We start from the raw sequence: 13,450 nt of genomic DNA, 5'->3' as shown, positions 1-13,450 counted from the left end.
TAGATCTCTGAATCATCTGTAAAACCAGGTGTGCTTTGTGTTTTCTGTGTGAGACCACATTGTTGAGTTTAAGGTTCTTAATTCAAAGCAACACTTCAACATTTATAACTTCTTACTTGAGAGAGAATAAATGTGTATCTTTAAAAAATGTTCTCCTCTCAATTCTCCAGTCTCTTTCCTTTTAAGCTGTTTTCAGACATGGACTCTAAAAAATGTTCGGGATATTTTGGTCTGGACATTCTCCAGAACGTAGCAGGAGATCGTCCAGGTCAGATGCGCTCACGACAAAGGAAAATGTCCGGAACATTCAGATGAGGGGTGGCGACAGGGGTGCAGGAGGCAGGACATGACATAACCCCCCATGTACTTCCACATGTCTGTTGTATGTGTGTTGCTGTATGTTGTACATCATGTCTATTTGGATGCTACTTTAAGCTAATTTGCTTAATGAGTTATGAGTCTTCGTTATGACTTTCACACCTGTCCCTCTGGTGGTCAGCACAAACATACATAATGATTGATGCATGCTGAGAAATAATGTATGGCTATGAATCTTTAGAAATACTGATAGCATTTTCTCTATAACTGTATCATGTGCTGGTTTATTGTCATTAAATAAAACATGACTTCCGACAATCTCGGCCACAGGAAGTTAAACAGCAGAATGTGTGAGTTGAGTTAAAGACGTGCAATTAGTTAAATTAATTAGTAAAATTTAGAAAGCAAAATCCTCCCATCGTTTCTGACAAATTTACAAAGTGCTTTACAAGGAGGAAACAATGAGACTAAAATAATGGAACATGAGCAAAAAAAATATAGAATAAAATAGATAGAATTATAAAGATAAATAATTAGGATTAGTGTAAATAAGAGCCAATGTCCATCACTTGTAAAAGCTATCATACAAATAACAGAAGCTGGAGAATTGGTGAGTTCAATGTGACGGCTCTGAAAGCAAAGGCTCAGTTACCCTTTGTTACAAGGTGAGACCGGGAGGTAACCAGCAGGCCTCCATGCGTGGATCTTAGCGGTCAAGTGGTGCACGTACCAGGTAACTAAGTCTGAAAGGTATTTCGGTGTTTTTATGGCCTTAAAAGTGAGCAATACTGGATATTATAGGAAACTAAAGTGCCATATGGTCAAGATGTCCTTTTTAGGAGTTGTCCTTTTCAACAGTAACATGCTTTCAAAGGACCTAAGGCAATATTCATATTAATAGCTTTTTAATTGTTATTGATTATGGTGAAGTGGTGTATACAGAAGCTGTGCCAAGGTTGTCATTAGCAACAGTAAAGGACCAGGAAAGCACCAGTTGTAGACGCAGGGTCCACTGTAGCCACTTCACTCTGCAATATTGATTAAAGAACAGTCCTCTTCCTCCAAAGTGCCGCCTGAAACAATAAAAGAGAGAAAATGAGCTAATCACTCAGCATTTTGCTCAGATACATTTGAGGTTTAAGTCACATAGTCACAAGTTATTAGCTGCTCTAATGACTAAATTCACTGTGAAATTAACTGTGAGGGCAATTTCCAACACTTGAAAAACTGAAGACTGTTAACAAAACAACAGCTCGGGGGATTTATTGTGCGCTGTTATTCGATAGCAATTTTTGGGCTTAGACGCACACATACACACACACACGTGCAGCCAGCAAAACAAACAGATATTGGATAGACTGTTTAAGTGAGCTTTCAAAAAGTGGCAGGGAGTAGAAATAACAACAGAAAGACACTTTAACAAGCTCCTTAATGCTTCAGTGATGATTTTTACAATTCATATAAAAACAGTTTTAAAGAAGCTTTATTTTGAAGTGCAATGCTCTATAATAGACTATTGCAATGTCTATATATAGATTAGCACCTTTCTGTTTATTTAATTATCAGATACAAGTCAATAATTAAAAAAAAAGGCCACTTCATCATCCAATATATACTCAACAGAAATGGATATAACCATAAATATTCATGATAACTCCTCTTTTAGCAGAATCTGAACTGGTGACCTTGAGATTGATCTTTTACCCTCCTCACCTTTCACTTCTGAGGTTTGACCCCCAGCGTCTCTAAGAAGTGCTCCTGGTGACGGAGTTAATGGTCTTGTGGGCCCTTAAAGGGTCAGGGGCCGCACTGCGGGAGCAGTGGGGGCCCAGAGGGTTGTCGAGCGTTACGTTGAAGGTGCCCTTCAGCACCGTGTTCATGATGCCTGAACTCAACTGCAGGCACACAAACACAAGAGTCAACTACAGATTATACAGTAACAGCCATACAGTATGTTTTATATGGAAATACACACACACACACACACAAACACACAAAACAGAGGAGAACAACTCTACAGATACTGGTAGAAGTTCACATATAAACACAAATGCCTTCCTGCCTTAAAATTCATTCATCAAAGATGATGTTACACTGAAATTTGTTATGAAAGTAAAAATATAAGTTTACAATTGCAAAACCAAGTAAACACACTGTTGTTGAACAGAACAAACTCAGCAATGAAGACAAAAGACTAAAGTATGAATAAATGAGATGAGTGGATGTCCTGTGACTTTAAAACAGGAGTCATCAACAATTCTTGGCATTTTCCTCCAATTACTTAGCTTTTTTTTTACTGCATTTAACACTGATAAAACTTCACATAAACCGAATTCCTTGATAGTCCGTGAACCTGCCGACTAAAGGTGACAAACTCATGTGAAACGGTTTAACAGTGTCCTCCAAGAAATGTGCAAGTCTCAAAAACACAGAACTTTCTTAAAAAACGGAGATTCTCTGGAGGTCAGGCAGGTGTGGAATTCGTTTTATAGTTACATTCCATTTACAATTCCATCATGCATGTCCATGACTCATCTTTCACAACAGGTGGAGCTCCACCTCAGCAGTGTCTGCCTGTATTTCACTTAAGTTGTTCATCCAATGTGTTAAGCAGATTTATTGCAGTGTCACACAATAAATTAGAAATTTTGGGGAAAAAAAGGGTTGAAACCATAACCTCGTCTGTGTCCTCACTAACATGCAGAGCTGTTTTATTTGAATCATGCGTACGTATCCTGTCAATGATGCACATTCTCAGAACGTACTGCTCCATGTCCGCAGATGCAATACGCACAGGAACACTAGGGGCAGATACTTGCCATTGACACAACATTGTTGATTTAAAGGCCTCAGTTATCATCTATGATTGTGCCATGATTGTGCCATTCTGCAGTGATGTCAGAAGGAATGGATAATGTCCAACAATTAAAAAAATATATAAAATGTAAATCGAGAGGTTCTATAAGGTCTGAGTTCTGTGGTGTGCCCTCTAGTGGAATACGCCAGTAATTTGCATAGCACACACATGGTACACAGCAAGTATGTGAAAAATAATCAACAAACAAACAGGTCAGCCAGTCTTTTTTAACTGCCCTTGCTTAGCTCTTGGTCCTGATTGTAGTGTACGTGGAAATAATCTTTATTAAATAAATTGCATTACAACCTTAGCTTTAGACATGAATCAAACCCCAAACTCCCAAAATGAAGAAATAAATGTTGAGAATATAAAAACAACAATCACCTCATGATCAGCAGGGCTTAACTCTCTCGGCTATTCTTCAAGAGAAACTGGTCATTGAGGTTGAATTCAAAAATATGTAACAAACACACAGCAACAAATACAAATGATGAGTCTGTCAGCTCTTACTTAAAGACAACAACACATAGGAAAGTCTGACCTTCGGATCACCTCGTCAAAAGAACGTCAAAAACAAAAGCAATTCTCTCCCGCACACACAGAGAGATGGGGACAAACATGAATATATAAGCTTTATGCACTCATTTTATCCACCCATTCTCCCACCCAGGTTCTGCCTGAGGACTCAACCTCTTTCTCTACTATCAGAGCTCGCTCTCTCTTTCTTTCTCTCCCTCACCTCCCTGCAAACACACACACATCAGTATGCCGGAGGTGCCACAGGAGGATTTAGGCACATTGGCGGGGCCGCTCAGATCTCACTATTGATCCTCATGGGAAAAGGGTTGCGGGTCAACTCCAGGTCACCTTTAGGGTTGCCCGCGAGGTCAGGGAGATGAGGAAGAGCCCTTGGAAGTGACAACACCATCGGCATGGCAATGATGGGGGGAGATTATGAGATGTTTCACTAGGTCAAGGAGGGAAGAAGGAATGGTGATGGTGTTAGTCGGTTATGTGCGTGGATGTGAGAAGTGTGCACACAAGAGCAAAGTGTTTCCCACAACACACATACAGTGGATGACACACAGAGAAAAGCAACACAGGCTGCATCCATATGTCCACATGTCAGCAAAAAAGAGGACGCTGATTCTCTGTAGGTGCATGGAGACATTGGCAGATTCCCCATGGACACAAGTCCAGATTGTGCTTTCCAAAACAAAAAATAAGACCAATTTCTATGAAGTACTTTCTTATCTGCTACATCTACAAGGAAAAGCTTGTAGTCATGAAAAGAAGCTAATGTTGATTGGAGGAGGGTGATGACACACCTCTTCTCTTCCGTCCTGAACGTGTCTCACTTCCCTGCTTTATATGAAAATCATCACGTTCTTCATTTGTGTTTGTCAAAGCCAAATGATGTTGTTTTTTACCCAGTTTGTGTTTGCAGATGTGTCTGATGTCACTGCGTTTGTGTGAGTGTGTGTGTGGAGGAGGGGATGAATGAATGATCTGTGCAGAGATCTACTACTGTAATATGTTTCCTCTGAGGAAAACACCACACGTTTCCCAAACTGTCACTGACTCCCGAGAGGAAGAAGAGTGAAACTACGACTGTCACAGCCTCATGCCCACCTTCTAATGAATGACAATGTATTCACAATACAAATTATGCTGATACTTAACCATCCAACACTAACAATTATTTGGACTGGGAAAACACAAACATACACACACAAACTCAAACTTCACATGACTTCACTAAATCCAGATTTTATTTGGATCTGGACCAAATTGCAAACACTGATAAAAATAAACAATGCCTCATTTTTTCCACACCAAACTTTAAAGGGTTCTTCAATGAGCAATACCGCATCCTTCCACCAAGTTTCGTGATAAACCATCCAGTTGTTTTTCCGTAATCCTGTTCACAAACAAACATGCGGTGGTGAAAACATAACCTAACAAACACATCAAGAGGAAAAACAACTGTTTCTATCAGAAAAATGATGGAAACATAATGAGAGGGTATCAGGTGCCAGAGCTTCACACTTACGCATTAAAAGCTAAAAAAATTCAAACTCTCACTCTAAGTACGTACATGTAGCAACATAAACAACACACCGTGAGGAGTGTTTGAAGAAATGTCAGCTGTGTTAAGGAAAACTTCTGCTCTGACTCACGATGAAGATCAAATGAACTCCAGCGTCTCTCTTTTCTTGGCTTCCTGTTCTTTGCACTTGGCAGGTTTACATACAGGCAAAGATCACAGCTCTTAATTAATATTTGTTTCTAGCTTGACATCTGCTCGCTGGGTCTTTTTATATTTCCCGTGCACCCTCCACCCTCCTCTTTGTTAAATGAAGCTCGACCAATAAGAACCGAGTTGTGTGTGAGGGGAAGGTAATCAGGCCTGTACTCTCCACAAGTGGGTGGCTCATATGGTGCATTTAATGGGGAAACTAAATGAGCCCTCGCCGTGGCCTAATGCCACTCAAGCAGACAGTCTTGTAACATTACACACATGTATGAATGGACGCACTTGGACACACTGATGCTGGAATAGCTACCGTCTGCTTCAGTTGCACGCCCTCAGAACACATTTTCTGCTGTTGAATTTAACTACCCTCTTCAGCTGCTCAATTTGCTGCTGTCTGTCTCTATGCTTCTCTTCCCCGGCGCTTTTCCACCACTTTTTCCGTCGCTGTCTCACCCCATGCTCCTCGTCTCTATACCTTCCTGCCTCTCTCATGTCACTAGCATCCCATCCTCTCTGCCTGCTTGTCTTCCGCTCTCGCCTCGGTCTCGCTCTCTCTGCACCACCTCCACCACCATTTTTAAATCTGTACGGCCTCTGGTGTCATATGGATTCACAGTCACGTAGCTAATTACTGCGACGCAAGCAAAGACATGCATTCGACAAAAAAAAAAACAAGAAAAACAAGAACAGATTCTCCTGAAGCTAAACTGAGATACGAGACGTTTCCCTCACAGTGCAAAGCATCGGTCTGAACATTTGTTCAGACCGATGTGCAGGGGTCACACAACGTGATGCTGGGCTTCAGCCAAGACATATAATGGTTGAAATAAAATACCAGAAGGTGTAAAAGTAAAATTGTGTGTGTATGCTAGTAGTAACATGCTAACACCAGCTTGTTGAAATGTTGATGATCAAATCATCCAACTTCACTGTTGTAGAGTTTTATCTAAACAAACCAAAGCCAATTACCTCCTAACATTAGCTCCACGCTCTGGTTTGACTAAAGTGGCTGCAGACAAACACTTGGTGAGTGAAAGTGGAGGATTTCACTTTTAATTGAATGCCTTAGTGGAACACATTTTAAACTTCAGATACCCTGAACGAGAAGAGGAGCAGAGAGGATCACATTAGACACTTCAACAGTTTTACTAAGTATTCCCACAGATACTGTACATTTATACATAAATCTATCAAAAAGTGATTCATAATGAATTTTACAAAGACAAAAAGTAATAAGAAAAGTGGAAAATTCAGATGAGCAGGTGGCAGGAGAGATGCAGGCATCAAGGACTCTAAGCTCGGCAGAGGAGAGTGAGCTACGAGTGAGGTGAATTTCAGGTGAGCTGTGTCTCAGTACTGAAACCTGATGAACTGGAATGGAGGAGAGCTTTAGTTCAGGCAGAACAATGAAGTGATTTGCTTTGTTCATGCCTCATAGTCACTATATGCGTATTCATCAACCAGCTACCCGCTGACCAGTAGCGTTTAATCATATTCAAGCAATCAAATCCTGTGAGAACATGAATTCTCACATGCTTTTGCACTGAAATGGGAAACCAGGTCACAGTAAGCTTTGCCAGCTGATGCTACAATTTGCATAGGAAAGGAGACAAAAGTGCGAAATTAGACAGAGAGACACATTGACAGCACAAACCTGCAGATTCTGCAGAGACAAACCTGGATGGGTTCTGTCTGCTGAACCTCGTAAGAGGAGGTGAACTTGCAGTGAGCTGTGGCTCTGTATTTAAACCTAGTCAATTGAAATGGAGCATATATACTTTTTTTCTTGTCTCTCACCAAAATGAATTGTGTTTTTTCTTGTGGTCTAACAAATATAATGGATGCATCATGAATTCATTCCACATAGACTGAACAGTATGTCCTAGCTCCAAGGCCCCCGGTTCATCTAAACTGTTTAAAACATCCAAACTGTCCACACAGAATCCACATCATTGTAGCCACACAGTGATGGTAGTTACAGCTGAAAAAAGGTTTAAAAGGGTAAATTAAGAATTAAGAAAATAAAAATTATTTTTAAAATCACAACAAAGTAGAAGGGGGCTCTGAGAGAGAAAACTCTGCCTATATTAATGCCCTATCTCACCATGTCAAAGCTGTGTACACCATGTTTTGGACAGTGTCGGCCCACCAGCATTCTAATTTGTGCTGCTACAGTTTCATAATGAAAAAATCTTTGACATTTCTCATTGTGACATAAGAGATCTCGAACTGTGTAGTGTTAAGACTAAAATCGATGTTTTTCTTTGTGTGTGTGTCTGTGAAGATGGCAATGAAACTAAACTCTAAACAAATGCAGTAGGTTAGACAGGGGTGGGGGCAGGGGCAGTTTGGGCTGAATATGTGGGAGAATGTGTGGCCTTCACATAGTGACTGTTAGTAGCCGTTGCTGGCTGGTTTTAATGTTGAAGTTGGTTGGTGTGTGTGCGTCACATCGCAGTTCAGTCTCGCACCTGTCTGATAATGCCTGTTTGAGAAGACTGTACATCTGTGGCATACAATACACTGTACTTTAACTTGTTCTCATACCTAACTTACTATATTACAGCCTAAACTCCATTAGCTTTATTCAAACACATACATGAATGCACTGTTTTCTTAAGAAACTGTGACATACCCTTAGAAAGAATTCAAGCAGCTGCCACTAGGGTCTGAAGGACAGATAGGAAATGCGCATGCCATGCTGAAGACTCACAAGCCGTCAGCCGATTCAAGGCTTGTTTTAAAGCACCAAACCAAACTGTCAGAAATGTGAAGATTTGCCCAGCAACGGTCAGAGGAGGGGCGAAACTGGGAGCGGCTCCTCATCATTGGCGGATTCCAGTGCCTAGAGGCTGGGACCAGCCTGTGCACTAGCCACGGTGACTCCCCCTCATTATTGACCAATGAAGTTCTACCTACTATTATAAATATTGCACCCGCCGTCCGTTCGGCGCGACTCTAGACTACCCATGCTATTAGACGGCCGGGGCTGTACGTTGAGTGCCCATAGCTATGTTGTAGCTTTTCATTGCTTCTAAATAAATACCTTTTGAACCAAACCAAGACGGACTCTTCTCATACCTCGGGATAAAAGAACAAGACAGTAGAGCGCTATTTGCCGCGCACTCACTCGCCCTAACATCCATTAAGTCGTTAATGGATGTTAACCATCTGCGCAGACAGTCAGACCTCAATAGTTTCAGCTGCAGTTGTGCACATATTTGCAAGTGGCATTCAAAGCAGTTCTCTCATTTAAGAATCTGACTTTCATTCTTCTAGATAACCTCCTTGACGAGGGCAACTAGAAGGAAACTCTAAGAGCACATTCATCTCTCACAGCTATCTCGCAATGTTAAAGAAAGAGAAAAACAATTCATGCATCTGTCCCTGAAGTCGAATCTTCTCCAAACCTTAATGGGTTCTTCCTTAGCCCATACCCCCCAACACGTTTCAATAAAATCAGTCCAGTAGGTTTTGTGTAATCCTGCTATCAGACAAACAGCAATGAAAACCTATGACCTCCTCGGAGGTAATCAGCCCAATAATTAGAATTCGAGAACCCGGACAGAGGAAGACTTTTTGCTGTATTATTAGCAGGAGACTGATAAAGAGGTGGAAACTGGCAAATGCAGCCTGAAGAGAGACAGAGATGGTGAAGTGTGGAGGAGAAGGAGAGAGGAGAGAAGTTGAGGAGATTAATCCACAGAGAGACAGCAGACAGAGTGGGAGACAGGCAGACAGAGAAAAAGAGAAGAAAGAGCCGTATGATAACATTACACCCATGGACATGAACATGACGATGAACGAGGTTTAAATCAAACTCTGCGGTTTTGTCTTTGATGTTCACCAGTCAAAGTCAGCTGGGACTGGAAGCAACATTAGCTCTCTCAATCATCTCTCACACACACATTCACCAGCAGCTGTTAACCCCCGGCGGTAATTCCTATTAAAACACCCAGGAACGCAGCAGAGACAGATTAGGTTCTGGTTTGGTTTCATTACATCGGTAAAATGCTTCATCCATAAAGTGCATTTATCTCTGTCAGCAGTCTGAGGTGGCTGCATTAACCAACATTACACTTAATAAAACGGCCCTCCCTTTTCCCTGTGTCAGTTCAATCAGGCAGGTCAATTAGGAACCAATTCGCCCACAAAGTGAAACGCTGCCTTGAGCAGGAGGCCACATCAGTCAGCCTCGAGTTGCGTTGGTGGAGAATCGCAGACTGAGTGAAACCACAGAAACTTAGTGAGGTTTGTTTTTCTTCTGCACAGCTCAAGGTCACAGAGTGAAATATGAGATTTTTATTGTCAGAGGTTTATAACATAAGATGTCAAACATACAGCGACTCATGCACACACACACACAATCACACACACACACATTCCCAGGGTTTTTTGATCCAATATAAATATATGCTACGATGAATTTAAAGCATAGTATGTTAAAGTACGGCCCTGATTCTGTCATTGCACATGATAGTTCGTAATGTTGGACTCATGAAGAATGGGTAGTGGGGGGAAGTGAGAATTTCTTTTCCTTTCTTTTCCAAGAATAAAAAGTAACTTTAAATATTTTAAAAGCATCTTTACCTGATAAGTTCCAGGTCCAGGGTTGGTGTTCATGGAGACCTTGAATCGATCCTCTTTGGAGGAGATCAGAGCCATTTGAGGGAAGGATTTCACACTGGGGTCGTACTGGCCAGGGCCTGATGAACACACACACACATACACACACACACACACACACACACACACACACACACACACACACACACACACACACACACACACACACACACACACACACACACACACCACACACACACACATTCAGGCAAAGACACTTTGAATAATTAATTCCATATTACTTTAACAGAGACAGGAAAGAATGGTGTTCAATCACAAGAACACAAAGTAATGCAGGATGAGTTGGGTCATATATTATTTTCATGACCCCTTAATCCATCTCAAATTTATCTGTTTGAAAGTTTCTTCTTTTTCAAAGTTCTGCATTTTATTCAAATACAGACTTTACACCACATGTATTTATTAGAGGTGTAATGATTCTCATATTGCTCTCGGCAACGCTGCAAGGTCTATAGCAAAGCTGCTGTGGCAGATAATGTACAAGGGTTGTTAATTTGAATCCGGCACTTCATTAAGATCTGCCGAACCTCTTCCTTCTCACTTCGTTCAAGGTTCATATTAAGTTTTATAATCACGTTTTTCTCAATCTAATGCAAAAAGCCACCTTTCCACACGACTTTCCTTTTCTCTCGTTCACGTGTGCCGCAGTAAAACGTTACAGCAGTACAGTATGGACCCGTCAGGGCTTTTTATCACGAGCTGCAGAGTCATGTAACTGTAAGTCTCTGCACTGTGATCAAAGCCGCGGCAGATGACTGAACCGTTTGAACTCGGATGTAGCACAGACAAGACACAGTGCAACCAAAAGCTCTGCAAGGGTTTTCAATATCTTTTCTACACTCCATGTTGTGAATATACTGAGACGAACATACAAGCAGTAAGAGTACAGAGCTCCATTCACGCATAGTACTCACGTTTAAACCAATGCTGAGACAATTACACACAAAGAGGCACTGACTGTTACAATTATGGACATTTAGTCTACTTTTTTTGACTAGGTCCTGGTTCCTTTGCCTGTCAGTGTGTGTTCTGCTCTGTCCCTGTTCTGTGCTTCACTACTGACAGTCGCTGTGTCTCTATTTAGGGTCCGCATCCCTCAGAGGCTGCATATGAAAACGGAATGCGTCACAGCAGGCTGTCCTATTTCGAAGCCTCTTTCCAAAACAGATATGTCAGTTTCAAATGTGTAACCGTCACTGTACATATACTTCAATGCATCTTTTATGTTGACAAGGTTGACAAGCAATACATCCACAAGAGGGCAGCGCAGAGTCTGAGAGTTCCCGATAATTTGTGTCTTTAGAAATGACATCATATAAACGCCTGTAGTTTGTTAGCAACTCGCAAAGTTCTGCCACTGTAGAAATGTCTTCATCCGGTCCAATCCTGTCTCACTTCAACTATTGGCTAAACTGCCCCCCCCCCCCACGATTTCCGCTGGTACTGCTCCATTTCGTTTGTTTCATCCATATCTGTAGGCTTTCAGAAGACTTCCACGAATACGGATAAAATAAATGCAGTGAACTTTTCTTTTTCCCATCTACCGACGATCACCAGCTTACCTCCTCTTCTTCACCACCCTCAGCCAGCTCCTCTGCCACACTTCCCCTGGACCTTGTTAAACTGATCTGGATAAAGCCAAACAAACTCCCTAAAGTTTGACGGTAGTTTTTCTGTTATTGGTCAGCACTCCACTGCTTGTTCTCTTTTCACAGCACTTTTTGATAATTGTACATTAAATCATAGTGTTCATTTTATCTTGTGTCTCTGCTTCTGTTCCCCCATTGAGACCTTATTACACACAGACCCTAATACTCATAATAAATAAAAAATAAAAAAGCCAAACCCATATACTTGTTGTTGAGAATAAAAAAAACTTTTATAAATCTATTGCCATTTAAAGAAGACACATTAAAATTTAATTCTGAGAGGCAGAAAGCTGTTCTGGAAATAAAAAAGCTAAGCCTCGGGGGTTTTAACTATTACACAACATGTTTCCATAATCCTTTTTTATTTGAAACCTCATCTGCCAAACTTTTCAGGGCTTACGGAAACAACTTTTACAATTGATTGCGAAAGGCATTAATGGACCCCAGGGCTGTGGATCTCATAAAGTGCATTAAGAATGATGATAAAGAGAAGACGCCATCATCCGTCCAACATGGGTTTAAATTAATACATCAGCAGGTTCTTGTTTGAACCAACAGCCAATGAAATCAGTCTTATGACAACAGAGAATAAGTTACACACAAACACCCAAAAACTCACACGTTAATATAACCTTTAACATCTGCTAATGTCACAGACCATTATGAGTAACACTGTCATTTATTTGTTTGTGTGTCTGTGTGTCTGTGTGTGTGTGTGTATGTGTGTGTGTGTGTTTGTGTGGGTGTTACCAAAATATTTCATAGTTAAATATTCTGACCATTTCCAGAAATGTAATCGTGCGGGACAAAGCTTGATGAGGAATATAATGTTCCCTAATGTTACATATACTGTAGACCTATTCATAAATGCTAATTAAAGAATGGGTATGTGTGTGTGTGTATGCACATATGAAAGTGTGTGTGTCTGTATGAGTCTCCATATGCCTGTGTCTGAATATCTGCCCAAATGTATGTGTGTATGAAGAAGAAACACTACTGCAAACAGTCTAAATCTATTTATATGCAAATTGGATTTTGGTTAAACGGTTTGGGGTGCCTCGTGGGTTGAGTCCCTTGGTGAAATGGGGCTAGTCATAAATTATCCAAGTAAGTCATGAATCTATCAATTTTGAAACAACATTTTTCAATGGGAGTGTAATTGAGGTAAATATTAGGTTAGAGGCCCACAGAGATGGAGCTAATTGGACTGCATGATGGTGAAAGGGAGGAGCTGTACAGTTGCCAAATGTTCAGCACTGAAAAGAATAGACAGATGGTTAGATAGAAAAATGGTTCAATAGATAGATAGATAGATAGATAGATAGATAGATAGATAGATAGATAGATAGATAGATAGATTGTATACCTGGCACGCTGGGGTCACATGGTAGGAAGACGTCACTGCGCGGTGCGAAAGAGAGGAAGCAGCTCTGTCGCTTCTTAGCTCCTTCACCCCGGGGTTCTGAGAATAAGTGACCATTACACTTCTCAAATGTCTGACTCACATTGTAGCTGTTGGGTGGAGGAGAATCCTACAGGCAGAGAAGAGGAAAAAACGTTGAGAAAGTCTGTTTCCCTGGATTACTTAAAACCAGGACCTTCTGATGGCGCTGGATGAAAAACAGGACAATCAGGACATTACCAGAGTCATTACTGCTGGCTGCGGTTATGGTCATGGCCTCAGTCACAAATTGTTTTCCTGTTTTAGGCTGTTCTTCTCAC

The 13,450-nt window shown here is 41.1% G+C and overlaps 1 protein-coding gene across 1 annotated transcript in view; it reads right to left on the bottom strand.

The window, feature by feature from the left end:
* Positions 1 to 923: 923 nt before the first annotated feature.
* Positions 924 to 13,450, bottom strand: part of stpg2 (sperm-tail PG-rich repeat containing 2) — a 57,230-nt gene continuing 44,703 nt past the window's right edge. Inside the window, exons 11-14 of the mRNA XM_035166408.2 lie at positions 13,095 to 13,260; positions 10,023 to 10,138; positions 2,032 to 2,213; positions 924 to 1,391 (exon numbers count right to left, since the gene is read on the bottom strand). Of these exons, the coding sequence (XP_035022299.2) occupies positions 2,064 to 2,213; positions 10,023 to 10,138; positions 13,095 to 13,260 (432 nt within the window). The 3' untranslated portion in view covers positions 924 to 1,391; positions 2,032 to 2,063. The remainder of the gene's footprint in view (positions 1,392 to 2,031; positions 2,214 to 10,022; positions 10,139 to 13,094; positions 13,261 to 13,450) is intronic.

Source organism: Hippoglossus stenolepis, chromosome 9 (genome assembly GCF_022539355.2).
Source record: "Hippoglossus stenolepis isolate QCI-W04-F060 chromosome 9, HSTE1.2, whole genome shotgun sequence".
NCBI classification, from domain to species: Eukaryota; Metazoa; Chordata; class Actinopteri; order Pleuronectiformes; family Pleuronectidae; genus Hippoglossus; species Hippoglossus stenolepis.
The sequence above is the reverse complement of the archived record's forward strand: the minus strand, read 5'-3'. Positions and strand labels throughout refer to the sequence as shown.